Source organism: Somniosus microcephalus, chromosome 22 (genome assembly GCF_052327205.1).
Source record: "Somniosus microcephalus isolate GS21.2 chromosome 22, FLI_Smic_1.0, whole genome shotgun sequence".
Classification (NCBI taxonomy): Eukaryota; Metazoa; Chordata; class Chondrichthyes; order Squaliformes; family Somniosidae; genus Somniosus; species Somniosus microcephalus.
The window spans coordinates 33391309-33418443 of record NC_141008.1 but is presented as its reverse complement, the minus strand read 5'-3'; the positions used below and the strand labels follow the sequence as shown (position 1 = coordinate 33418443).

Genomic DNA, 27135 nt, shown 5'->3' with positions numbered 1-27135 from the left:
TGAAGCATCTACCTCAGACGCCAATGTATCTGATGATGTCCAACCCATAAGAGATCAACTAGATGAGTCACCCCAACAACGAGAATCAGAGACCCCTGAAAGGCGTTATCCAACTCGGATCAGGAGGCCTCCTCAGAGACTGAATCTTTGAACAGTTTTGCATGAAGTTGTATATATGTTATCCATGTTATGTTTAAATTGGTATGTACACTGTTAAGCTAAAAAGGGAGGAATTGTGGTGTATGTAACCTGTACCACCTTAAGAGACTACCTTAAGAGATGGACTACTTTCTCTTGGCTACTGTATATTGTAGTACCGGTGGTGACCACACCGGTATAATAACTCTGTGTAGTAATTTGCTAAGCAGTTCAGCCCTGACCTTCGATTAGTAAAGACCTGTTTTAGTTATTCTTGTTGTCTGTGTCCAGTGATTTAGAATAAGCATATCTGGGACACTCAGACTCAACAGTTTGAAGGCAGGTTGACAGTGGGTTTCCGACCCACTGTCAATCTTTGAAATTTTGCCAGCGGTCCCGCCTCCAATCCCGCCCCCTGAGCGCCAGCAAGATTCCCCGCCTTCTGTTCTTGTAATCTTAAGAGGAAAATTATGAGAACATGGAAGTACCTAGATTGTACGGTCTTAGAATGAGAAAGCACAGGAGATATCTTTTCCCTACCTGCACTTCAGAAGGTTGTGCTTTATGCAGAGGCTAATGGGGAAGCATGTCATCTGCTGTCTGAAGACCTGCATCTCATTTCCATCAGGAGAATGGCACTGCCTGCACCAGTCAAAGTCACCAGTTGAATTACTTTGCAATTGGTTCCTTCCAGTCAGCATCTGGTAATTTGCCTTATTAGCCAGGCAGATGCTCACCATTGCATCAAGAGGGTAAGGAGGACTGCACGAATAATTTCTTCCCACTAGAACCAGAACAACAAAGAGAGAGATCTATCTATTCCTACAAACTGGAAGAGTTCCTACATTTGCAAGGAGGAATTGACAGCCTATGCAGAGCACCTCAGATCTGGGTCCCTAGGCTCCTCAGTATCAGCAATTATTTCTTCACACTCCATGGAGGAACGACACTCTTCCATTCCCAGGTTCTCATTCTAACTAACATTCAGTGCTTTGCCCAGTGTCACCCCTTCGGACTCACTGGGCTGGATTTTCATTGAGGAAACGGATAGGAGGCAGAACTACAACTTTCAGGGTGGTAGTCCCGCCTCCATGGAGTTGTAGCCAACCCACGCAATTTTGACTTGATTGACCTTGTTGAGCCTGCCCAGCGGGCTCAGCAGGCCAATTAAGGGCCACCCGGCGACAGATGACATCACAGATTGATATTTCATCTGTCAAATCCTTTTGACAGATGAAATATCAGCATTTCACAGCTGTTTGAAGCTGTCAAACACTGACAATCTGTGCTCTAATTTAATTCCTTCCTCTCAGGATGATTTAGAGATCTCTCTGGAACAGAAAGCTGAATGCTGCAATTATTGACAGATCGTGGCCATTCTGCTTTCTGTGCCGGTGAGATGAGGGACTCCCGAGACCTGAAGGAAGGAAGGCTGTAAAGGTAAGTAAAACTTCTTTAAACACTTTAAACACACCAAACACACTTACCTCTGCACTCATGCACCCATCACTCACCTGAACACCGGACATCTCGACCCCTCCAAGCCCTTCAGCCCGACGGTCCGCCTCACTAACTTGGCGTGGTTTGGAGCCGTCGGGAATCTCACACTTCAAGAATAAAAATAGGGATTAGGCTAAAAACTGCCTGTTAACTACCTGTTAACAGGCAGTTAATTGGCACTAATCCCCTTCCCGCCTCGGGGAGGCGGGTCCCAGTGCGGTTCGGGTGCCCGCCTCCTTTGAAACTGGCATGGCGGCGGGTTGGGGGTGGGATGGGTTTGTGCCCACCAATTTCGGGATTTTAACCCCCCACACACCTCCAATCCCGCCTCCACGGCCCAATGAAAATCCTGCCCACTAACTACTTCCTCCCAAGTGGGTGTCTCCAGGCTGAAGCTTGCACAGGTAAGATGCCATGACAGAGTTGGTAAACAAGTGGTAGAGGCTGGTGGATCTGGATGTGTTTGGATGTCATTGAAGTGGCTGGCCTCTTCCTGCCAGGCACCCCCTGTTAAGTGAAACACAGAAGAGCTTGTTTAGTTTTGCAAACTATGACATTTCCCCTTAAACAAATATTTATTGAGTGTAAGGGCATTGCAATACTTTCAGAAAGTGCTTGAAGCTCAGACTACCAATGATGGATCTAGCTCAATCTTTATAAATTAACTGTGTCACCTTAATTAACTCTCTGCCACTGCCACTCCTGTCTGTCTGCCTATAATGTCTTAAGATGTCCTCTTCTATTTTCTTGACACTTGCCCCCCAGTTGTATTGTCTCATTTTCCAACCCTGTACATAAGGAAGAACATTTCAGAAGAGTAAAAGGCAGTTAGTCACCTCTTTAACAGATCAGCTCCACATAATCTCCTTCTCACTCAATCCTTCAATCCCTTCTATCTCCAGAAATCCATCTCTGTGTCTCTTGACTCCATTTACACATCTGCCTCAATCTAAAGTAAATGCCCGTTTGAAGCCACTTGGCCTTTCTCAGGATGCGTGGCTCAAAGTTGTGTTTCTGTTGTAGATGATGAGAAACCCCTGGGCAGTCCGTTCGTACAGGCAGCTGTTCGTGAAGCCATTGAACTGGTGAACAAAGCGTATAAAGAGACCAGAGATGGGTAGGTTCTTTATTTCTCTAACATTGTCAGACTGCGAGTTTCATGAAGGGCTCAGCTCCTTGAATTACTGTAAAATAAGGACTATCACATTCAGAATGAGGAGAACAGCTTGTGCTTTGTGTTAGTTCATTAGAAGACCTGGTCAGGTGCACTGTTAAGGTCCTTCACTTTATACTAATATGGTAACAAAATTAAAGGAGCACTGTCACAGAGTTGGGGAGATTTGCAGAGCATAAGCTCCTTAGAGTCTTTCTCTGCATTGTGTGGTTTAAACCATCCAGACCAGGAGGGTCCCAGGATGGATCACTGATATTGCAGTGGGGGAAATAACCCAGCTTTTATCGGGAGACTTTGCTGTAGTTTCCATCATGAGTTCTGTTTGCTGTGGTTGGTAGAGACTCTTTTTAGATGGACTGTTTGCTGTTTACAGTGTAAATGGAGAACCCCCTGTGGAAATCCCAGGCACATATTTCCTTATGTGTGCCTCGTGCTGTGGAGTTGTTCATCAGTAGGAGCAGGAATAGGCCATACAGCCCCTCGAGCCTGCTCCACCATTCAACAAGATCATGGCTGATCTTCTACATCAACTCCACTTTCCTGCCCTATCCTCAAATCACTTAATTCTCTTAGTGCCCAAAAATCTATCGAATATACTCAACGACTGAGCATCCACAACCCTCTGGGGTAGAGAATTCCAAAGTGTCACCACCCTCTTTGTGCAGAAATTTCTCCTCAACTCAGAATTTTATACGTTTCAATGGATCACCTCTCATTCTTTTAAAATCCATAGTATAAAGGCCCATTCTTCTCAATATCTCCTCATTGGACAGCCTGCTCCACCCAAGAATCAATCTAGTGAACCTTCGTTACACCCCCCGCTCTAAAGCAAATATATCCTTCCTTAGGGAACGTGACCAAAACTGTACACAGTTCTCCAGGCGTGGTCTCACCAAAGCCCTATATAATTGCAGCAAGAATTCCTTACTCTTTACTCCAATCCCCTTGCAATATAGACGAACATGACAAGGGCATGAAAGTCGGCACCTTAGTGCCGGCTGTTAAGACCGGTTTTGTAAAAAAGATGGCGTCCGCCTCGTTTTTGCCAACTGCCACTGCAGGCCACACCAGACGCCCGAATGATGAGGGTGAGAAAAAGAGGCATTGTTTACCTTCGTGTGAAGAAGGCGTTAAGCCATTAACATATTCAAATAAAGGGCATAACGCTTGCTTCTGCTCCCTCTCACAAATTTGGCTTGCGCCTGAACCAGCCAGCGCCAGCGCTGACCGCCTCCGGGAAAACAAACGCTAAACAGAGCCGAATTAAAAAAAGGTAAGAACTCAACATTATCATCTCTGACCTCCCTCCCGACTCTGATCTCCAGGCCCTCTCCGATTTATCCCACCCCTCGATCCTGGTCCCAACCTCCAGGACCCCTGGATCCTGACCCTGACCTCCCCCCGATCCTGACCCCCGCCCTCTCCCCGACCCTGACCCCGACCTCCCCCGATCCTGACCCCAGACCTCCCCCCAACCCTGACCCCCGACCTCCCCCGACCCTGACCCCGACCTCCCCCGATCCTGACCACAGACCTCCCCCCGACCCTGACCCCCGACCTCCCCCGACCCTGACCCCCCGACCTCCCCCCGAACCTGACACCCGACCTCCCCCCGATCCTGACCCCGCCCTCCCCCTGATCCTGAGCCCCGACATCCCCCCGATCCTGGCTGGGATTTCAGCACGTTCAGTCTCACCTATTTAGGGCTACCCCAGATCAGGCGTATTCCTCAGACGTTCACTTTCAACTAAAGTTTGAGGTAGCCGAATCCTAAAGACGCTTAAATGGGCCTAAAGGTCCGGACTATCTCTCCTTAAAGGAAAGGAACAACCTGAAAATGTTACCATCCTCCAGATAGCACTTTTAATAAGTTTAGCTAGACTGTAACATTCCCAATATTTTGAGGGTCTGGAAAACTCCCCCAGAATTTTGCAACTCCTCACCAAAGAGTGTACAGAGATTGAGTTCGCGAGTTTGATACAGACAATTCTAAAAATATATAGATTTATTAAAGAAGCGACATGTAATTTACAGTTGGTGAGTCAATCACAACATTAACAGTTCCAAAAAGAGAAGCTTACAAATCTATTATCAGAGAACCTACTCTCAAATCTTAACTTCACTATAGTTTTACAGTTCTTAGTTTTCTACAGGATATCCACCAAAATCAAATACAGTACCTTTGATCCCCGAGGTACAAAGAGTTGTAGACTTACAGAGCTGCCTCTGAAGCTGAGAATCGCTTTGCCGCTTTACAGCAAGTCTACTATCCCATTTGAGAGTTCAATATTTATACCCTTTTCCAGTGTTATTTCCTTTAAGGTTTTCTGCTGATGTAAACTAATTATCTCTAGTCATTTTTCTGCTGACTTCTGCAATTCTTAGTCACCTCAGCTGGTAGTATTACAGAATCATGGCCTAGAAATTGGGTTGGGGCGCCAAAGTGGCGCAAAAGTTGCCTGAGCGCAGGATTTAGCGCAGCGATCGGAGTAATACCGATCGCCAGAAATTCAGTTTCAGTGCCGCTCGAGGGACACGGGGCGAGGCTTGAGGCGCTCCGCGTCCCTCTTAGGGCGCTGAAACTGATTATCGCAGCACAACGTGCCACAGCGCCACACACTGCGGCACAGCACGCTGCGGTACTGCAGGCCTTCCTCCCACTGTTAAGGGGGAGGTGCCTGCAACAGCGCGATCCCCGCTCGCGAGTGCTGGCAAATGAGCCCGGCACCAAGGAGAAGTGCCGGGCTCTCGGGAAACAGCCGGCAATGCCGCGGGGGGGGGGTTAGGAGGCCGGGGACGGAGGTGCTGGCAGGCGGCCGCTGAAAAAGCGTCCGCCCCACACCTCCACCTTAACTTGCGCCGCTGCCAGCACAGTAAGGCCCCGTGAACCGGGCGCGGGTAGCGAACGGCGCAACTGCGGCGTTCGCTACCAAATATCGTGAACGGGGCACGAATGGGGCGCTGCGCACACCGGTGACGTCATCGGTGGCGGCGCAGCGCAAATGCCTAACGCCACCATTAGCGCCCCTACTGAATATCGCGGGAGACGCAGCCAGTGGCGCTACAGCCACTGACTGCCTCTTTAGGCGCTAACAGGTGGCGCTACTTGCCCAATTTCTCCCCCCCATGTCTCATCTCTAGGTGTTCTAAGTTTACCATAAAAAACGGTGTAACAGCAGGTGCGTTTTATTTGATGTCATTTTTACTAAGGCAGATGTTTGTGCTTCTTTACGAAGTGTAAATTAGAACACCTTGTACAGGGTGAACCATTATTTGATTCCGAAAGGTTCAGACTGTCAGGAGCCTTTAACCTTCTCTTTCAATAAGTTTAATGGCCCAGAACTTGGTGTCGGGGGCTTGCCGCGCGTGCAAGCCCCCGATGTGCGCTCACCCTGCGCGCCGACATCTGAAACCTGGCCCGCAGTGGATTTCCTGTCAGTGGCCAGGTTCTGATGTCAGCGCGCTGTGCTAACCTGACCCAGCGGCGTAGTTAGTGCGATGTGCCGGCTGGGATCAGGTGAGCACTGTTCAGCCAATCAGGGGAGGGGAAACTTCATTCATAAGTTTCAGAGTAAGAACTGTCAAACTCATGAGAAGTACTGCACCCCAAAACACTACTTAAACTTTAAATAAAATTTTAAAAAACATCCCAATCATTAAATTAATTATAAATAAGTTTAAAAAAATAATTTAAACAATCATTTTTTTTTTTGAAAAAAATAAATTTTTAATAAAAAGGGTCTAAAACTAAACTTACCTTATTGTAGATTCTTTAAAATAATAAACCTGTGGAAAAAACAATTCTAAATTGCGCTAAAACACCACTTAACTGTAAAAATAAATAATTACGTGTGCTTTTTACAAGCGTAAAGACCGGAGGCCTTTAGACATGCGCAAATCCCCCAAAACAGAGGAAATCCAAGACGCACGCGCTGCCCCCTACAGCGCACGCGCTAGCCTCTTCAACTCTTGGGTGAGAGGAGAGGAAATGCCGGTTTTCAGCGCATGCGCTGTGCATGCTGAAAAACGGCACTTCCTCCGGCCAGACGCGTGAGTGCCCCTTCCGTACTCACGCGTTTGGGGAGGAATTTCTGCCCCATTGATTCAGTGTCAATAACTATCTTATCTCTATAGCTGGAATGCTATCACAGCTTTTCCATAGTTAGCTTTCTAGATTTCCAGACCCAGTTTGTCATGTTTCAATAAGGCCAAAATTCTTTCATAGAATGGTGTATTTTTCGGAATAGGTTTTATGGCTTATTCCTTCACACCTTCATCGTCGCTGGTTCCAAATCCTGGAACTCCCTCCCTAACAGCACTGTGGGAGTACCTTCAGCACAAGGACTGCAGCGGTTCAAGAAGGCGGCCCACCACCACCTTCTCAAGGGCAATTAGGGATGGGTAATAAATTCTGGCATTGCCAGCGATGCCCTAATCCCATAAACGAATAAAAAAAATTCACTTAACCCTTTGCAGCCTCTTTGCATCCTCTTCGCAGCTTACTTCCCCACCTAGCTTTGTATCGTCAGCCAGTACTTTCCCCTCATCTAAGTCATTGATCGGTGTGTGGGGCCTGTATCACTGAGCTGTTTATTGTAACACGCTGTCAGTGTATCTTGAGTTTATATTCATGAACTGAATTCTGACTGGTATTTCCATCTAATCTGAGCCTATCCTCTTCCAGCCAAAAAGAGCGGCTGAGCAAAAGATCCTTGACCCCATGTGACCTACTGCGCTTCTTCAAGCACCCTATGGCAGAGACCAGGATTGCAGTGCGATCTGCGGAGTACATGGAAACTGCACTGAGCCTCATCCAACACAATGTCCACCGAATCCACAAACGCTCACTGAATGCATCAGGTCAGTTTAGAAACAGATGAGGGAAATCCAGAGGAAACACTTACTGCTTTTGTCAGCCCGGTCTCCTTGTCTTATTATCACCGAGCTCTTTCTCAGATAGGTTGGTCCTGGACATTGCTGTGACTTTGCAGATGTGTAACAAGCTGAGACAAATGAAGATAAGTTCCATTCACAAACTATAGCTGTTGTTGGTCCTGCTGTAACAGAAAGTGAGATTGTTGTTGAACTGGTTCAACATGTGTGTGAATTTATCAGTGATAGGAACTGATAATGAGTGTATGTGTCCTGCAGATTTGTTAACAGCAAGTGACCTGGACACCATTGCACATGTCACAGGCTGTCTAGCCATACGTCAGCCCCCAGTCTGTAAAGACGACTGTTGGTCAAACCGATATAGGACCTTCACCTCCGAGTGCAACAACAGGTAGGAACTGACGGGGCTGGTGAGCACTGTCTACTTCAGTGATTAACAGCTAAGCAAATATAGCCATTCATTAAATCTTCGTTCTGATTAATATTTATTAATGGTAAAGTGTGGGCCGTGTCCACAAGAATTCAGTCAATTTTGTTTGAAGAATCCAGTGAAAAAAATCCATAAGGGCACTTCTGAATAATAAAGTGAGTATGTTTCAGTCTCTGTGTGACATTGTCAACATCTTTATATCATTGGCCCATATTTTCCAATCAGAGGCTTCCTGCGTGCGAAGGCCTCCGATCTGGAAAAAATCGCCGCCCTTACCTGAGGGCTCCCGAGGTGCGGACACTTCCACTCCTGGGCCTCTCCACGACGAAATGCGCAGGGCCCACGTATCCCAGGGGCGCAGGCGGTTCACAAACATCCCTGGGATCACGTGGGCCATGGGGAGCCAATGGGAGAAGGGAATCTCCCTTCATACACTTGACAGATAGACCTGTCAAAAGTATGAATGGAGATCACCCCAAAAACACATCAAAATATTAATTTTTTTTAAAATCACGTTTTTAAAATTAGTTAAAATTACATTAAATTAAATATTTTAAACAAAACTATAATTTTTGGGAAAAAAATTAAAGTTTTTTACGGGGTTAAAAATAAACTTACCTTTTTTTTTTAAAGTATTTTTAAATTATTAATGAGCGAAAAACATTTTTTTACTTTTTTAAACTCTTATGCTGGTAAAAGCAGGTCTTACACCTGCTTTTACCAGGTGTAAGATTTTTAAGGGATTTCAGCGGGCGGAGGTTCTGCAGAAAGCGGAACTCTCCACCCGCAGAGGCCCTTCTCCAGGGCAGACGGAGGATCTGTGAAGAGGATTCTTGACAGATTGGAAATGCCGTTTTTCAGCGCATGCCTAAAACCGGCACTTGCGAGTTCCCTACGGATGTGTACACAGCTCATACACACCCGTAAGGATCGGAAAATAAGGGACAATATGATTGGATCAGGCTTCCAGACACAAATGAAGGTTGGTCTGAGTCCTAAATAATGAACAAAGGATGGGCCTGGGTCCTAATGAAGGTAGGATGAGCCCCAGCACCTAAAAACCAACCAAGCACCCAAATGATGGAAGATTTGATTAAAAAACTTGACCTCGCTATCTCCTCTGATCTCAGATGGAAGTCTGACATTTCCTCCATTGCTGAAGCTGCTTTTACAAAGCATGGCGTCCACTTTTGTGCCAAACAGTTATTTTTACCTCAACAATTCTTAACTTTGATTAAAACCCAAGTCTGCAAGATAAGAATTCTAACCTATTTGGGAAAGCTCCTCCAGCAACTTTCACACTCCTGGATATTAAAAAAGGAAAAGATTGTCATCTGATTGGTGTTCCTTCCCTCGCTGCTAGTTTTGAACCTCTGTCTGTCTCACAACCTTTTCAGCCTTTTTTGTTTTATCAGTACAATGGTCAGCATTCCTTTAACCTTTCCTCTTGTTCTTTCCGAGCTCCAAATACATCACCCTACACCATCCTTCCTCCTACATCCTCACTGTGTTGAATTCCAGACTGTCACTTACTCTAACATCGTCTCTTTCCGCCCTCACAATTATAGAATCCCTTACTTTTCTCCTTTTTATATAATCTGCAGGCTTTTCAAATCCAAGTTTGGCATCAGTAGATGGCAACTTCTTGATTCATCTTATCCTCTTTCCTATTCTTTTCACCCTTGGTGAACACTGTCTTATGGGAAATAACAACAGAAAATGCTGGAAAAACTCAGCAGGTCAGGCAACATCCGTGGAGAGAAATTTGAGTTGACGTTTCGGGTCGAAACCCTTCTTCAAAACTGGAAAGAAAAGAAAATAGATCGAAGGCAGGGCTGCGATCGAACAAAAGAAGTAAAAGAGACAATAAAAGGTATTCGAAACCAGATGAGATGGTAATAGGCCAGTGGAGACAACAGACAGCTGAGATTAGGTGTGAAGTGTACTGGCAGGATAGGAGACAGCTGCCAGGTGGGAGAGAGTAACAAAAGGAAAGGGGGGGGGGGGAAAGGAAGACCCAAAACAAAGGGGTGGAAAAGAAATATAGGTAAAAATGTAATAGGGGCTGAGGTTATGATCTGAAATTGTTGAACTCGATATTGAGTCCGGAAGGCTGCAAAGTGCCTAATCGGAAGATGAGGTGCTGTTCCTAGAGTTTACGTTGAGCTTCCGTGGAACAATACAAGAGGCCAAGGACGGTGAGGTCCGAGTGGGAATGGAGCGGTGAATTAAAATGACAGGCGACCGGAAGCTCGGGGTCACCCTTACGGACTGAACGGAGGTGTTCCGCAAAGCGGTCACCCAATCTGCATTTGGTCTCCCCAATGTAGAGGAGACCGCATCGTGAGCAGCGAATACAGTATACTGGATTGCAAGAAGTACAAGTAAATCGCTGTTTCACCTGGAAGGGGTGTTTGGGGCCCTGGACAGTGGGAAGAGGGGAGGTATAGGGGCAGGTGTTACATCTCCTGCGCTTGCACGGGAAGGTGCCAGGCGAAGGGGAAGGGCTGTTTGGGGTGATAGAGGGGTGGACTAGGGTGTCTCGGAGGGAGCGGTCCCTACGGGCCTTGGTCCTTCACTTGGGGTTCTCAAGAAGAATAAAAATCCAATTGGCTGTCGAAGCTTTCTCAATATTTGGGAATTTTAATAGCTCAGAAAACCAATAAATGAGTTGAAGTTACATACAAAGGTCATCAGCTACATTTGGTCGAGGCTCATATCTGTTACTGTCTTAAGCATCAGCTTGGGGCGCGGGTGGAAAACGAGCAGTTGCAGATCGGTCTCCTGTTATACACCCTGCCCGATCCTCCTTTCCATTGAAGTCAATGAAAAGCAAAATAAGGTGCCCAAATTGAAGATTAGCCCCAGGGTGTTTGCACCAGGGGTAATAATTATTTCTGAATTTTAATTAATGCCACTTTTGTTAATTAAGTTAAGTGGAAGGGAAACCTCCTGCAGAAAGCTTCCAGCTGCCATTTGTGAAGCTGAAATTCAAATGTTACTGTCAGTCCTGCGCTTATGGAAATGCCACTGTGTGAGTTTTATTCAGACTGAGTTATATTTTTAGATCGAGTGCATTGGGGGAAAAGAAATCAATGTTTTGTTTTCCTGATTTCCAGGAGGAAGCCTCGCCTGGGAGCGTCCAACACACCGTTCACCCGATGGCTCCCAGCTCACTATGAGGATGGAATTTCAATTCCACTGGGCTGGACTCCAAGAAAATTACATTCTGGATTCCGTCTGCCACTGGTAACTGTTCACACATCAGACAGAAAAAAGTTTTGGTCTCCTTACCAAAGGAAGGATATACTTGCCTTAGAGGCGACACAATGAAAGTTCACTCAATCGGTTCCTGGGATCAGAGGGTTGTCCTATGAGGAGAGATTGAGTAGATTGGGCCTAGACTCTCTGGAGTTTAGAAGAATGAGAGGGGACCTCAATGAAACATATAAGATTTTGAGAGGACTTGACAGGGTAGATGCTGAGAGGCTGGTTCCCCTGGCTGGACAGTCTAGAACAAGGGGGCATAGATTCAGTATAAGGGGTCAGATATTTAGGACTGAAACGAGGAGAAATTTCATCACAGAGAGGGTTTGAATCTTTGGAATTCTCTACCCCAGAGGGCTGTGGACGCTCAGTGGTTGAGAATATTGAAGGATGAGATCGATAGACTTTTGGGCTCTAAGGGAATCAAGGGATATGAAGATTGGGCAGGAAAGTGAAGTTCAGGTCAATGATCAACCATGATCATATTGAATGGCGGAGCAGACTCAAGGTGCTGTATGATCTACTCCTGCTCCTATTTCTTATGTTCTTACAAACAAATCGGATTCACTGTAGTGAGAAAGGAGGTTCCTGATTAGCTGTGAACTGTACTGAACCCCACGATACTGGGGACTGGCAGTGAGGTGCATTAGTACAGTGTCCTTTCACCCAGCGTTAAACCCAGCCCAGTCAGATAGGATGAAGCTCTCTGCTCTCTTTTCATTCTATATCATTCCTTTATGGGTTATCTTTGTACAGAGTTAACCCAGTTCCTAGTGGGTGCGGCACAGCACAAACCTGCTCCTTAATGTGGTGCTAATTGGCTGTAAGTTGGCAGCCTCACTTGGAAAGGCTACAATGCTGATTGGTCTATGAAATGGCCCAGTGGTGTGATAGGATAAAAAACATCCCATCTCCTATTGGGTATTTCTGGAGCTGCACTCTTCTTTGTGGTGTTCTGATGTCTTCAGCCTTGCGTGCCCCCTTAGTGCTAACATGTCACAGAAGAGGAGGCGAGAGTGCAGCAAAGATGGGTCAGCCTTGTCTTGTTTTCATGTAATGGATGCTTTACACTTCTGCTCCAGGTCCGAGAGGTATCCAACAAAATCCTGAGAACACCCAATGAAAACGTGTCCTTGGATTCAGAAACAAGTCATTTGTTTATGCAGTGGGGTCAGTGGATTGATCACGACATGACTTTGACCCCGATATCTGGCAGCCTCCAAACCTTCAACGATGGCATCAACTGTGAAACAACTTGTGTTCAGAAAAGTCCTTGTTTCCCAATTAAGGTGAGACCTCCATTCTGTTTCATTCTGACATAATGTTTGAGTTTTTGATGTTGTGCCCCAGATAGTACGAAAGAAATCCTGGATAAACAATCTATCCATATGCTAGTGTACGAAAAGGTCCCACAAGCAAGAGATTAATAAGCGACCAAATGATCTGTTTTAGTCGCTGTTGATTGAGGGATTGTGTTCCCCAGGATAGGCTAAAAATTCCTCTTATGTGGTTAAGGAAGAGGGAGCTAATTTACAGCGTCCTCTCAGGACACCAAGAAAACTCCCAGTTCTTATCAAGATGATCCCATTGAATCTTTTACATCCACCTGAGCTGGTGGATGGGGCTCCGATTGACTCGGGGTTCATCGGGAGGGGAGAGCTGTGGGGATCGGCAGTGATTGGTGGGGGGACATCGGTGTTCGTCAGTGGCCAGCGATCTTTGAACGTGGGATCGGGAGGAGCACCCGTGCTTCTCCTGGTTCCACATTCAGGTAAGTATGTTTAAAAAACTTACCTTGTTTTGCGGCTTAACAGCCGGTCCCTTTAAACACAGCCTGATAGGCCGCTTGTAGGCCTGGTTTTCCAGAGTGAAGCTGGCGCCAGCTGCCTCAGGGAAAACTAATTGTACAGTGGGAGCATCAAACAGGCGCCGGGCCCTTGAATTACATATGCAGAGGGTCTAACATCTGTTTCAGGTGTGGACACTACCCTAAGGGGCGCGGCCATGCAGGAGGGCCCCTGCAGACCGCATACCAGCTGCTGCCACTGGAAAAATACTGCACAGCAGATTTGAAGGGACTGCACACCTAAAGAAATAGAGGGAACTTTGCTCTACACACCGTTTTTTTGAGCCTTTATTAATACGGCGGGCAGTGCTCATCCGGGTTGTAATTAACGCACTTTCTGCTCGACATATTGGGGCTTAGCACCTGAAAAACCGGTGCTGTGTGGCTGAATTTCTCGCCCACTGACTGCAGACAGAGCTTCTTCCATTTACCACCACACTCTGTGCTCTACTCCGCAACCAGTTTACAGTCTAACCAGCTAACTCACCACTAACCTGACGAACCTCAATCTTCTTTATCTTTCTCCTGTTAGTGTTTGTAGAACCGTTTGTGACTAACTATTTCTAACTGTGTTCTGGACCCTTACTGACAGATACCTCCAGGTGACCCCAGGATCAAGGATACTAAGACGTGCTTGCCTTTCTTCCGATCGGCTCCGGCGTGTGGCAGTGGTGAGCTCGGCTCATTGTTTGGTGATGTTAACACTCGTCAGCAGATCAACTCTGTCACCACTTTCCTCGATGTGAATGAAGTCTATGGCAGCACAGAGTGTCTGGCCAACAAACTCAGAAACCTCACCAACGAGCTTGGCCAGTTGGCTGTCAATGAGAAATTCGCTGACAATGGACTAGAATATTTACCATTTAACAATATTTCAAGCAACCTTTGTGGAAGAATGGGGGAAAGCTGTGTCACCAGTCAAGATTCAACTCCATGTTTTATCGCTGGTGAGTAAAGGCTGGATAAAGAAATCCTGTCACATTCCACCTTCATACGGGTCATTCTTTCACATGCACAGCTGCACCCCTGCAATTGTTTAACACACATCCAAGGAATTTAGATTGAAAGGTGTTAGGGGATATTGGCCGAGAAATTGGTTGACAGGCTTAAAACGGGTGCCAAAGCATCCAATGCGGCAGGCTGAGTGAACATTCCGTGCTGGAAGCGCGCCAGCTGCCATATTGACCAAGGCAGAAAAAGAGGCGGGCCAATTTCTAGGCTATTGTCCCCTAAATTCTACGGTCATCCTACCGGTCTCTCACTATAACTCTGTTTTCAGCTGTTTAATGCTGTTTCTCAGGAAGTCCTGTGTAATTTCAGGGCCACTGTGTAGCACTGTACTGTCATTTCTTCGAGGGATCGTGCAGAGAGTCAGAGACTTCAACCAATCAGATTGTACAGCCATGTAAGCAGGAACGAATCAGATTTTATAACAAAGTAAGCTGAGCCCTAGATCATCTCTGTAAAATCATTTCTTATTAGGTCAAACAGAAAAATGACATTCAGCTAAAGAAATTCCTTGTGGCATTCCATCTCATTGACTGTTGCTGGTCTATCCACACATAACATTTCTCACATTGCAAAGACATTTGCTGCACAAATAGAGGTAAACGAATATGATATGATTGGGATTACGGAAACATGGCTCCTGGGTGGCCAAGGCTGGGAACTCAACATCCGGGGTATTCAATATTCAGGAAAGATAGGCAGAAAGGAAAAGGAGGTGGGGTAGCATTGCTGGTTAAAGAGGGGATTAACACAATTGAAAGGAAGGATATTAGCTCTGATGATGTGGAATCTGTATGGGTAGAACTGAGAAATACCAAGGGGCAGAAAACGTTAGTGGGAGTGGTATATAGACCTCCAAACAGTAATGCGGAGGTCGGGGATGGCATTAAACGGGAAATTAGAGAAGCGTGCAATAAGGGCTCAGCAGTTATCATGGGTGACTTTAATCTACATATACAGGAAACTCTCGTTTAAACGGCACCTAAATATCCGGAATTCTCTATTAACCGGCAAAATTCATACTCCGAAAACGCCTCAATAACCGGAAATGTTGCCGAGTCCGAGTCTGAGTCTCCCGCGGTGGCTAAGTTAGTCAGTGGGGGTAGTTCTCCAAACTGCCACTACTCGGCTTCTTGGCACTGACAGAAGTCCGAACACCTCAATAACAGGAGTCTGACTCTTTTGTTTGTTAAAAATAGCCTCGGTAGATAACCCTCTCCGTCATCCGGAATTTTTAATCAACCGGCGCCATCCTGGTCCCGTCAGTGCCGGATACCAAAGAGTTTCCTGTAGATTAGGCTAACTAAATTAGTAACAATACTGTGGAGGAGGAATTCCTGGAGTGTATACGGGATGGTTTCCTGGACCAATATGTCGAGGAACGAACTAGAGATCAGGCTATCTTAGACTGGGTATTATGTAATGAGAAAGGATTAATTAGCAATCTTGTTGTGTGAGGCCCCTTGGGTCAGAGCGATCGTAATATGATAGAATTCTTCATTAAGATGGAGAGTGAAATAGTTGACTCAGAGACTAGGGTCCTGAATTTAAATAAAGGAGACTACGATGGTATGAGGTGCGAGTTGGGTAGGATTGATTGGGGAATGTCACTCAAAGGGTTGACAGTGGATGGGTAATGGCAAACATTCAAAGACCGCATGGATGAACTACAGAATTTGTTCATCCCAGTTTGGCATAAAAATAAAACAAAAAAGGTGACTCAACCGTGGCTAACAAGGGAAATTAGGGATAGCATAAGATCCAAGGAGAGGACATATAAATTGGCCAGAAAAAGCAGTAAACCTGAGGATTGGGAGCAGTTTAGGATCCAACAAAGGAGGACAAAGGGATTAATTAAGAAGGGGAAAATAGAGTATGACAGTAAGCTTGCAGGGAACATAAAAACTGACTGTAAAAACTTTTATAGATATGTGAAGAGAAAAAGATTGGTGAAGTCAAGTGTAGGTCCCTTGCAGTCAGAATCAGGGGAATTTATAATGGGGAACAAAGAAATGGAAGACCAATTAAATAAATATTTTGCTTCTGTCTTCACAAAGGAGGACACAAATAACCTCCCAAAGGTGTAGGGGAACATAGGGTCTAATGAAAGGGAAGAACTGATAGAAATCATTATTTGTAGGGAAATGGTGTTAGGGAAATTGATGGGATTGAGGGCCGATAAATCCCCAGGGCCTGATAATCTACATCCTAGGGTATTAAGGAAGTGGCCCTAGAAATAGTAGATGCATTGCTGGTCATCTTCCAAAATTCGATAGACTCTGGAACAGTACCCATGGATTGGCGGGTAGCTAATGTTACCCCACTGTTCAAAAAGGGTGGTAGAGAGAAAACGGGGAATTACAGACCGGTAAGCCTGACATCGGTAGTGGGGAAAATGCTAGAGTCCATTATAAAGGATGTAATAGCAGAGCACTTGGAAAAAAGTGACCGGATCGGGCACAGTCAACATGGCTTTACAAAAGGTAAATCGTGCTTGACTAATCTCCTGGAATTTTTTGAGGATGTAACAGGTAAAATAGATAAGGGAGAACCAGTGGATGTGGTGTATTTGGATTTTGAAAAGGCTTTCGATAAGGTCCCGCATAAGAGATTAGCGTGTAAAATTAAGGCACATGGGATTGGGGGCAATGTATTAACTTGGATAGAGAACTGGTTGGCAGACAGAAAGCAAAGAGTTGGAATAAACGGGTCTTTTTCCGAGTGGCAGGCAGTGACTAGTGGGGTACCGCAGGAATCGGTCCTTGGACCCCAGCTATTCACAATATATATTAATGATCTGGACGAGGGAACTAGATGTGATATCTCCAAGTTTGCAGATGACACAAAGCTGCGTGGGCATGTGTGCTGTGAGGAGGATGCCGAAAAACTCCAATATGATTTGGACAGGTTGGGTGATTGGGCAGAAGCATGGCAGATGCAATATAACGTGGATAAATGCGAGGTTATCCACTTTGGTGTCAAAAACAGGAAGGCAGATTATTATCTGAATAGCAATAGATTGGGAGAAGGGGAAGTGCAATGAGACCTGGGCGTCCTTGTGCACCAGTTGCTGAAAGTAAGCATGCAGGTGTAGCAGGCGGTTAAGAAGGCAAATGGTATGTTGGCCTTCGTAGCGAGAGGGTTTGAGTACAGGAACAAGGATGTCTTGCTGCAGTTGTACAGGGCCTTGGTGAGACCACACCTTGAGTATTGTGTGCAGTTTTGGTCACCTTATCTGAGGAAGGATGTTCTTGCCATGGAAGGAGTGCAGCGAAGATTCACCAGGCTGATACCTGGGATGGCAGGAATGACGTATGAGGAGAGATTGGGTTGATTGGGCTTATACTCGCTGGAATTTAGAAGAATGAGAGGGGATCTCATCGAAACTTATAAGTTTCGAACAGGACTAGACAGACTAGATGCTGGAAGGATGTTCCCGATGGTTGGGGAGTCCAGAACCAGGGGTCACAGTCTAAGGATAAGGGGTAAGCCATTTAGGACAGAGATGAGGAGGAATTTCTTCATCCAGAGAGTAGTGAACCTGTGGAATTCTCTGCCAAAGAAGGCAGTGAGGCCAATTCATTAAATATATTCAAGAAGGAGTTGGATATATTTCTTAAGGCTAAAGGGATCAAGGGATATGGAGAGAAGGCAGGGACAGGGTACTGAATTTGGATGATCAGCCATGATCGCATTGAATGGCGGAGCAGGCTCGAGAGGCCGAATGGCCTACTCCTGCTCCTATCTTCTATGTTTCTATGTTAATTTTCCAATTCACACATGAACTACAACAAGCAGCCTCACCCACACCTCCTGGAATCTGCATATTCTTAACTCAAACCTTTGATTAACCCCCATCCAACTGAGGTGCCACATCGAAGCAGGATGTACCACTCTGCTGTAAACCAAACAAAATGCATCTGTGTCTCTGTCTGTTGTATAATACTACGGGGTGGAAATTGATTCTCAACGGAACAGATAGGCCCAAGGCCTGATCAATATTGAGCTTCAGGCCTCATTTTAATAAGGCCAGTTGCAGAGCTCCATCTCGCCAGCGAAGTGAGGATGAATATCGGCGATGCCGGCAGCGGCTCCCTGATAGGTCTTGGCGGTGGAGGCGATCGGGAGCGGATCCGAGCAGGGGCCGGCAGTGGCATTGCTGTGGAGGCAGGAGGTGCACTCCTATTCCTCTTGGCTCCACATTAAGGCACATTTTAAAAAATTGAAGCCATAACCTTACCTGTGCTTCAGCGGCTTCCAGCTGACCCTTTAAGGATTAGGCCACTGTAGAACTGCAACAACTAGTTGTTGATCAATTTTGGAAAGGGCTCCTCAAACAGACATTAGACCCCTTATTAGCATATTTATGGGGCCTAACATCCTATTTTAGGCCGATGTCAGTAGCACCTCTACAGTGCCCAAACCAATATGGTGTCAGACATGTTTCTGATGCTATTTGGACGCACGTGTTAAGCCCTTGAAATTGATCCCCTGTGCCCCCTCTTTTTCACCCAGTAAACGGGAACAAGATCCAATTTTGCCCCCTACAATTCTACGAGCCGCTATACTGTATAAGCTGCAATGCATGGTTGGCAAACGATAACTAGTGGGGTGCCACAGGGATCAGTGCTGGGGACTCAGCTGTTTATAATCTATATTAATGGCTTGGATGAAGGGACTGAGTGTAATGTAACCAAATTTGCTGATGATACAATGATAGGTGGGAAAGCAAGTTGTGAAGAGGGCACAAAGAATCTGCAAAGGGATATAGACAGGCTAAGTGAGTGGGCAAAAATTTGGCAGATGGAGTATAATGTGCGAAAGTGTGAGGTTATTCACTTTGGTAAGAAAAATAAAAAAGAAAAATATTATTTAAATGGAGAGAGATTACAAAATGCTGCAGTACAGAGGGACCTGGGGGTCCTTGTGCATGAAACAGAAAAAGTTAACATGCAGGTACAGCAAGTAATCAGGAAGGCAAATGGAATGTTGGCCTTTATTGCAAGGGGGCTGGAGTATAAAAGCAGGGAAGTCCTGCTACAACTGTAAAGGGTTTGGTGAGACCACACCTAGAGTACTGCGTACAGTTTTGGTCTCCTTATTTAAGGAAGGATACACTTGCATTGGAGGCAGTTCAGAGAAGGTTCACAAGGTTGATTCCTGAGATGAAGGGGTTGACTTATGAAGAAAGGTTGAGCAGTTTGGGCCTATACTCATTGGAATTTAGAAGAATGAGAGGTGATCTTATTGAAACATATAAGATACTGAGGGGGCTCGACAAAGTAGATGCAGAGAGGATGTTTCCCCTCGTGGGGAAATCTAGAACTTGGAGGCACAGTTTTAGAATAAGGGGTCGCCCATTTAAAACTGAGATGAGGAGGAATTTCTTCTCTCAGAGGGTCGTAAATCTGTGGAATTCTCTGCCCCAGAGAGCTGTGGAGGGGCTGGGTCATTGAATATATTTAAGGTGGAGATAGACAGATTTTTGAACAATAAGGGAGTGATGGGTTATGGGGAGTGGGCAGGGAAATGGAGCTGATCCCAAGATCAGATCAGCCATGATCTCATTAAATGGCGGAGCAGGGGCCAAATGGACTACTCCTGCTCCTATTTCTTATGTTCTTATAATCTTCATTTATGGACCCAATGATAGTAAGTATTATGGAGAAATGAGAGTAGAAGCACCCTTTTGAGGGGAATGAAAAGTAAGCAATAGACAGACGTTATTGAGAGGGCTGGTAAATGGCAAGAAACATTCACGCCACACAATTGCCAGGCAACACAAGTGAAGGTAACACTTGTCAACACCAATCATTTTCACCACAGGTGATGTACGTGTGAACGAACAGCTGGGGCTGTTATCATTCCATACATTATTTCTACGGGAACACAATCGCATAGCGAAAGAGCTGAAGAGACTGAATCCGCACTGGAGTGGAGATACGACCTACCAAGAAGCGAGAAAAATCATGGGAGCTTTTCAACAGGTAGAGAGAAAATGTCACTGGTAAACTAGTGGTTATGCTACTGACTGACTAACGTCAAATCTCACCATAACAAGTTGTGAAATTGAATTCAATAAATCTGGTCATTTGTGGCTAATACTGTTAAATCTGAATATCTTTAGGTAGTGTGTCCTTCAAATAATCGACAGAGGCTGCAGATAACAATCAACAGGTGTTTACTGGATGAGGGTTGCTCTAAAACTAAGCAGTACAGATCCCTACTCAGGGATATATACAGGTGTGGTCACTGCCGGTACTACAGTATACAGGAGCTGTAAAAAGTAGTTCTCCCCTTAAAGGTACATACACTACAATTCCTCCCCTTTTAGATTAACAGTACCATAACATTCATTTAACAATTAACACTTTTAACATGCAACATTAACTGAAAATAGACCATTTATAAATTCAGTCTTTGGGGCGGCTTCCTGATCCTTTCTGGATAACGCCTTTCCTGAGTGTCTTGCTCTTGGTGCGGAGGCGATTCTGGCCCCCTGTCGTCGGTTGGTTCATCAGCTTCCGATACTACTGTTTCTGGGGTAGATGCTACCTGTATGTCGGGTTCATTACCAGGTACGCGAGACATGGGGTTGACTCGTTCCTGTGACGCTAGGATCTGGTCGACATGGCGTCTCACAATGTTCTCCCCAACATCCACTGTGTACATTAGTGGCCCCTGCCGTGTGCATATCATTCCTGGTTGCCATTTCTCTGTTCGGTAGTTGCGGGCCAAGACTGGTTGCCCTACATTGAAGCTCCTTGTCGGCTTCTCATTGATGTGCTGGAATTGCTTATTCTCAACATTTCTTCGTACATTTGGTCTGAGCAAATCCAGACGAGATCTCAGAACATCATGTCCGGAGTCTGGTTGGTAACTGCGTGTGTCGCATTTCTGTAGGCTAACAGGAAATTGTCCACCTTATGCTGCAGTGGAATGTCGTCATCGCACATGGCCCTTACTGCCTTTTTAAAGGTTTGTACGAACCTCTCAGCCAATCCATTTGTGGCTGGATGATACGGGGCGGATGTATAATGCCTTACCCCATTCCTTTTCATAAATTTCCGAAACTCTTCGGACACAAACTGTGGTCTGTTATCAGAGCAAATCTGCTCTGGCAAGCCGTTCCTGGCAAATATGGTCCATAGGACTGCAATCGTTTTCTCCGTGGTGGTGGAGGACATTTTGATCACCTCAGGCCATTTCGAGTGCGCATCCACGGCTATTAAAAACATTGAGTCCATGAATGGACCAGCAAAATCAATATGCACCCATTGCCATGGCGATGAGGGCCACTCCCATGGGTGTAGAGGGGCATGTGGTGGTGCATTTTGGACCTTCTGGCATCCTGAGCAGCTCTTTGTCAGGTCCTCGATTTGCTGATCGATCCCCGGCCACCACACATAAGCCCTAGCAAGGCTTTTCATTTTCACCATTCCCAGATGGCCTTCGTGAAGCCCATTGAGCACTCTCTTCCTTAACTTGGGTGGAATTACCACTCGGGATCCACACATCAAGGTCCCCTGGCATACTGACAGCTGTTCTCTTCTAGATGAGAATGCTGGCAACAGTGAGTCGCCATGTGTTAGCCATCCCTTCACCGTCAAATCATATACCCGAGACAGTGTCGGATCATTTTGGGTCTCCTTCTCTATATCCGCGTTAGTTACTGGCAAGCGTTCAATTATAGACGAATAAAATATTTCGACAGCGTCCACTGCTGGTGCTTCCTCCGCAGTAGGCAGCGGCAGGCGTGATAGCCCATCAGCGTTTCCATGCTGTTTTGTGCCCTTATACTCTATTTCATATTGGTTCGCCCCTAGAAAAAGGGACCATCTTTGTAGCCGTTGCACAGTCATCACCGGAACGCCCTTCTTTGGATTAAAGATGGAGACCAGTGGTTGGTGGTCAGTCAGCAAGGTGAACTTCTGCCCGTGCAGATAGTGGTTGAACTTTTTCACTCCCCACACTAGGCTGAGGGCCTCCCTGTCAATCTGGGTGTAGTTACGCTCGGCTGAGGTTAGTGACCGAGACGCAAAGGCTACTGGCCTCTCTGAGCCGTCCGGGAATTTGTGCGACAGCACCGCTCCAATACCATAGGGTGATGCATCACATGCCAACCGAATTGGTACTGCTGGGTTGAAATGAGCCAACACCTCTTTTGATGTGATCAATTCTTTGCACTTCTGGAAAGCCCGTTTACATTCGTCATTCCACTTCCATGGTACCCCCGTTTGCAGTAGGGTGTTCAGTGGGTGTAGTACTGTAGACAAATTCGGCAAGAACTTATGGTAGTAGTTCACCAGCCCGAGGAACGACCTCAGTTGTGACACATTTTCCGGTGCTGGAGCCTTGACTACTGCCTCAATCTTTTCAGGGGACTTATGTAACCCCTCTTCATCAATAACGTGGCCATAATACGAGATCTGCTTCTGGAAAAACTCGCATTTGTGGCGATTAGCTCGGAGCCCATATTCCTTCAATCTAGTGAGCACCTGCTCTAGGTTGGCGAGGTGATCACTGTCATTTTCGCCCGTAACCAGGATGTCGTCCAAATAACACTGGGTCCCTGGAATCCCTTGCAGGACTTGATCCATTGCCCTTTGCCAAATAGCCGGAGCTGATGCTACCCCGAACACTAGCCAATTCTTTTGGTAGAGACCTTTATGAGTGTTGATCGTGAGGTACTGTTTCGAGGCTTCTTCTACCTCCATTTGCAGGTACGCCTGGGCCAGATCAATCTTAGTGAAACGTTTTACTCCAGATAGCGAGGCGAAAATATCTTCAATCCGCAGAAGCGGATATTGTACCGTGTGAAGGACTGGGTTCACTGTCACCTTAAAGTCCCCACAGATGCGAATCTTCTTTGGTTCCCCAGGCGTATTACTCAACGACCTCTTCATTACAGGAATGATGGGTGTAGCCCACTCGCTCCAGTCAACTTTGGACAGTACTCCAGAATGTTCCAAACCTTCCAGCTCTGTTTCGACGGCTGGGCGGATCGCATAAGGCACCGGACTGGCCTTAAAAAACTTTGAGCTTGCATTTTCCTCTATTTTGATCGTCGCTGTTATGCCTTTTAGTGTTCCAAGTCCCTCCTGGAACACTTCTTTTGCGTCAGTTAGCATTTTTGACAGTCATCCAGGTGTGACGTCGTCATCCTTTTTGGCATCTACCGTCAGTGCTTGTATGGCATGCCAATCTAACTGTATCTTCCGGATCCATTCACATCCTAGTAGTGGTGGTCCTCCATCTGGCAATACATATAGGTCCATTTTTGGTGTTTCCTTGCCGTTGTATATCACGTTCACCCTTATTTTTCCTTTGGGGTAGACTTTTTGCCCCGTGTACGTCTTCAAGACAATCTCTGTATCTCTCAAGGGTATATGTGAGAATAGCCGCTTGTAGTCCCTTTGGTTTATGACTGTTAGGGCTGATCCTGTGTCCAATTCCATTTTCACTTGGACTCCGTCTATCTTGAGCGTGACCCAGATAGTTTGGTGATCCTCCATTTTGATTACATTATGTAGTTTCAGACAACCCAGCTCCTTGCTTCCGGAGTCTGTATCACTTTTCTGTTCGTATGAACTACTCTCCGTCACCTTATGTACCTTTTTGTACTTCTCCTGTGGAGATTTCTTGCTGCTGGTTTTCTTTCCTGACCTGCAGACTCTTGCTATGTGTCCTACTTCTCCACACTGTCTGCACACTTGGTCCTTAAACCAACAATCCTTATGGTCGTGTGTTGTTCTGCCGCAGCGATAACACTTCCCTGTTCCATATGACATTTCATTTGTGCCATATTCTTGCGGTCTCTGTTGTATCTCTGCAGCGCCCCGAGTGACTGCTTCGTGTGATACTGCCATGCTGAAAGCCTTGTCCAGCATAAGATCCTTTTCTGATAGAAGCCGTTTCTGGGTTCTTTCACTTTGAAGCCCACACACAAACTTTTCCCTTAAAGTATCTGCTAGTCCCATTCCAAACTGGCAGTGTTTCGATAGCTTGCGCAGTTCCGTTAAATACTCAGCATTACTTTCGTCTTAATGCTGGTTCCTTTTGTGGAACTTAAATCTTTCTGTTATCAGCAGCGGTGTGGGGTTTAAGTGGTCCTGTAGGATTGCCACTGTGCTTTCAATATCCTTTTCCACTGGCTTCTCTGGGGTTACTAGGTTTCGCAGTAAGCCGTACGTTTTTGCACCCATGGAATTCAACAATACCAGTGCTTTGCTGGCATCTGGCACCTCATTTGCCTTGCAGTACACCTCTATGCACTCTATATATGTCGCCCAATCTTCGACTTCATTTTCGAACGCTGTGACACTGCCACTCTTCGGCATCCCTGGGTGTGGTTAGACTGGCTAAAAATGGCTTCTCCCGCACTCTCCCTTCTTTTCTTCCCCCGCGGACGCTGCTCAGCCCTTGAACACCGGCCACGCTCTGCGCGTTTCCCCCTCTCTCTTCGGCGCCGCTTGGTCTTCAACCCCGGCTGTGCCCTGTGCGCTTTACCCTCTCTCTTACCCGTCGACGCTGCTCGGTCTTTTTCTGTGCTGTCGGTCGGCTCCCGCCGCCGCTGTCCGGGAAGGGTCTGCGACGTATCTGCTGCCAGCCCGCTGCGCTGGATCGGCGCGGCTGGAGAACCAAGCCCAGCTCTCTACAGCCTCCTCTGCGATGCTCATGTTCTCCCTGGATGGTTGACGCCCGCACTGGTGGAATCGGCCTTCTTCTTCAGAGTTGCAGGTAGGTTCGAAACGACTCGTCGCCAATGTTAAATCTGAATATCTTTAGGTAGTGTGTCCTTCAAATAATCGACAGAGGCTGCAGATAACAATCAACAGGTGTTTACTGGATGAGGGTTGCTCTAAAACTAAGCAGTACAGATCCCTACTCAGGGTTATATACAGGTGTGGTCACTGCCGGTACTACAGTATACAGGAGCTGTAAAAAGTAGTTCTCCCCTTAAAGGTACATACACTACAAATACCAGATTTTGTTTTTTTTCAAACCCAAACTTCAGGAAAGCATCCAGTCACCCTTACCAGGTCTGGCCTACATGTGACGCCAGTCCCACACTAAGTGGTTGACTCTTACTGTCCCCAGTGAAACTAGGGATAGGCAATAAATACTGCCATGCCAGTATTACCCACATCCCAAGAACAAATAAACCAAAATATAAGGACATGCTTTACTCAGTGACTGAGATTGGTTTCACTGAGGATTGCGTTTGCCATTTTTTTGATCAAACCCTGTTATCTTTTCAGTCCCTTTATATTGTTGTATAAGGTGTTGGTCTGACTCCATAGTGAGGTCTATGGTCACCTGATCATAGGAAGAAGGTATAGAGGGAACAATAAAGAGGATTCTGGCTGTGTCTTGAGGAAAGACTAAGGAAGTTAAATTTATTTTCTTTGGTGAAAAAGACATTTCAAGGTGACCGAGATAAAAATTATGAAGGGAATTGGTAAACCTGATCCAGGCAAGTTGCTCATTATGCTGAAAGGTTCAATCCCAGGAGATGCAAGTTAAAAACAAAAAAGTTAAGAGTAAGAAGGGCAGTGAGGTGAAACTTATTCACAAAATGATTAATGGAGTTGTGGATTAATCTACCAGGGAAGGGCATTGAAGTGGACAGAGGGTGGGGCGTCCCTGTTCTAGGGTCAGACAGTGGGGTGCCCCTGTTCTGGGGTCAGACAGTGGGGTGCCCCTGTTCTGGGGTCAGACAGTGGGGTGCCCCTGTTCTGGGGTCAGACAGTGGGGTGCCCCTGTTCTGGGGTCAGACAGTGGGGTGCCCCTGTTCTGGGGTCAGACAGTGGGGTGCCCCTGTTCTGGGGTCAGACAGTGGGGTGCCCCTGTTCTGGGGTCAGACAGTGGGGTGCCCCTGTTCTGGGGTCAGACTGTGAGGTGCCCCTGTTCTGGGGTCAGACAGTGGAGTGCCCCTGTTCTGGGGTCAGACAGTGGGGTGCCCCTGTTCTGGGGTCAGACTGTGAGGTGCCCCTGTTCTGGGGTCAGGCAGTGGAGTGCCCCTGTTCTGGGGTCAGACAGTGGGGTGCCCCTGTCCTGGGGTCAGACAGTGCGGTGCCCCTGTCCTGGGGTCAGAGAGTGCGGTGCCCCTGTTCTGGGGTCAGACAGTGGGGTGCTCCTGTTCTGGGGTCAGACAGTGGGGTGCCCCTGTTCTGGGGTCAGACAGTGGGGTGCCCCTGTTCTGGGGTCGGGTGGCCTGTTGTACTCAGGTGATATCTTTTTGCTGAGGTAAAAGGTTGGTCTACATGAGACCCACTTACCGGGGCATGAATGGAGACAACCTATTAATTGAGACTTCTGGTACCGGATTATTGCTTTCTGAACTCCATTACTAGCCCAGGTCCCAGGGTGAAAGGGCAATTTTCTGTCACTCACTCCCAGACCCCAGCAGTGGCAGAAGCCTTGAATCCCTCTGTCTGGGCCAGACCTGTAGCCAATGCACAGAGGTGAAGAGATCTTTGTCTAACAGAACATTTACTGATCCCTTTTGAGTTGATTGTTTTTAGATCAAACTACACTGAATGGTGACTTTTCTCACTGCTGCAGATAATAAATCACAGAGACTATGTTCCCCTGATAATCGGGACGGATGCAACAGAGAAATATTTACCAGCTTACAGAGGCTATGATGAATTTGTAGATCCCAGTATTGCCAATGTTTTCTCAACGGCAGCTCTCCGATTCGGACATCTCACCATTCAGCCAACACTGTTCCGCCTTGGTGAAGACTACCAGGAGCACCCCGAGTACAAAAACCTGCTCCTGCACCAGACTTTCTTCACTCCCTGGAGACTGGTAAAGCAAGGTAGGTAACACCCTTTAATATTACTGCAGCATACTCGACCTGAGACATTGGGC

General features: G+C 46.5%; 1 protein-coding gene across 1 annotated transcript in view; it reads left to right on the top strand.

The window, feature by feature from the left end:
- Positions 1-1978: 1978 nt before the first annotated feature.
- The window catches only part of LOC147102157 (eosinophil peroxidase-like), a 46040-nt gene continuing 20883 nt past the window's right edge, over positions 1979-27135 (top strand). The window contains exons 1-9 of the mRNA XM_085965095.1: positions 1979-2042; positions 2662-2755; positions 7497-7672; positions 7964-8096; positions 11255-11384; positions 12485-12691; positions 13841-14195; positions 20083-20243; positions 26824-27082. Coding sequence (XP_085821221.1) covers positions 1979-2042; positions 2662-2755; positions 7497-7672; positions 7964-8096; positions 11255-11384; positions 12485-12691; positions 13841-14195; positions 20083-20243; positions 26824-27082 — 1579 coding nt within the window. The remainder of the gene's footprint in view (positions 2043-2661; positions 2756-7496; positions 7673-7963; positions 8097-11254; positions 11385-12484; positions 12692-13840; positions 14196-20082; positions 20244-26823; positions 27083-27135) is intronic.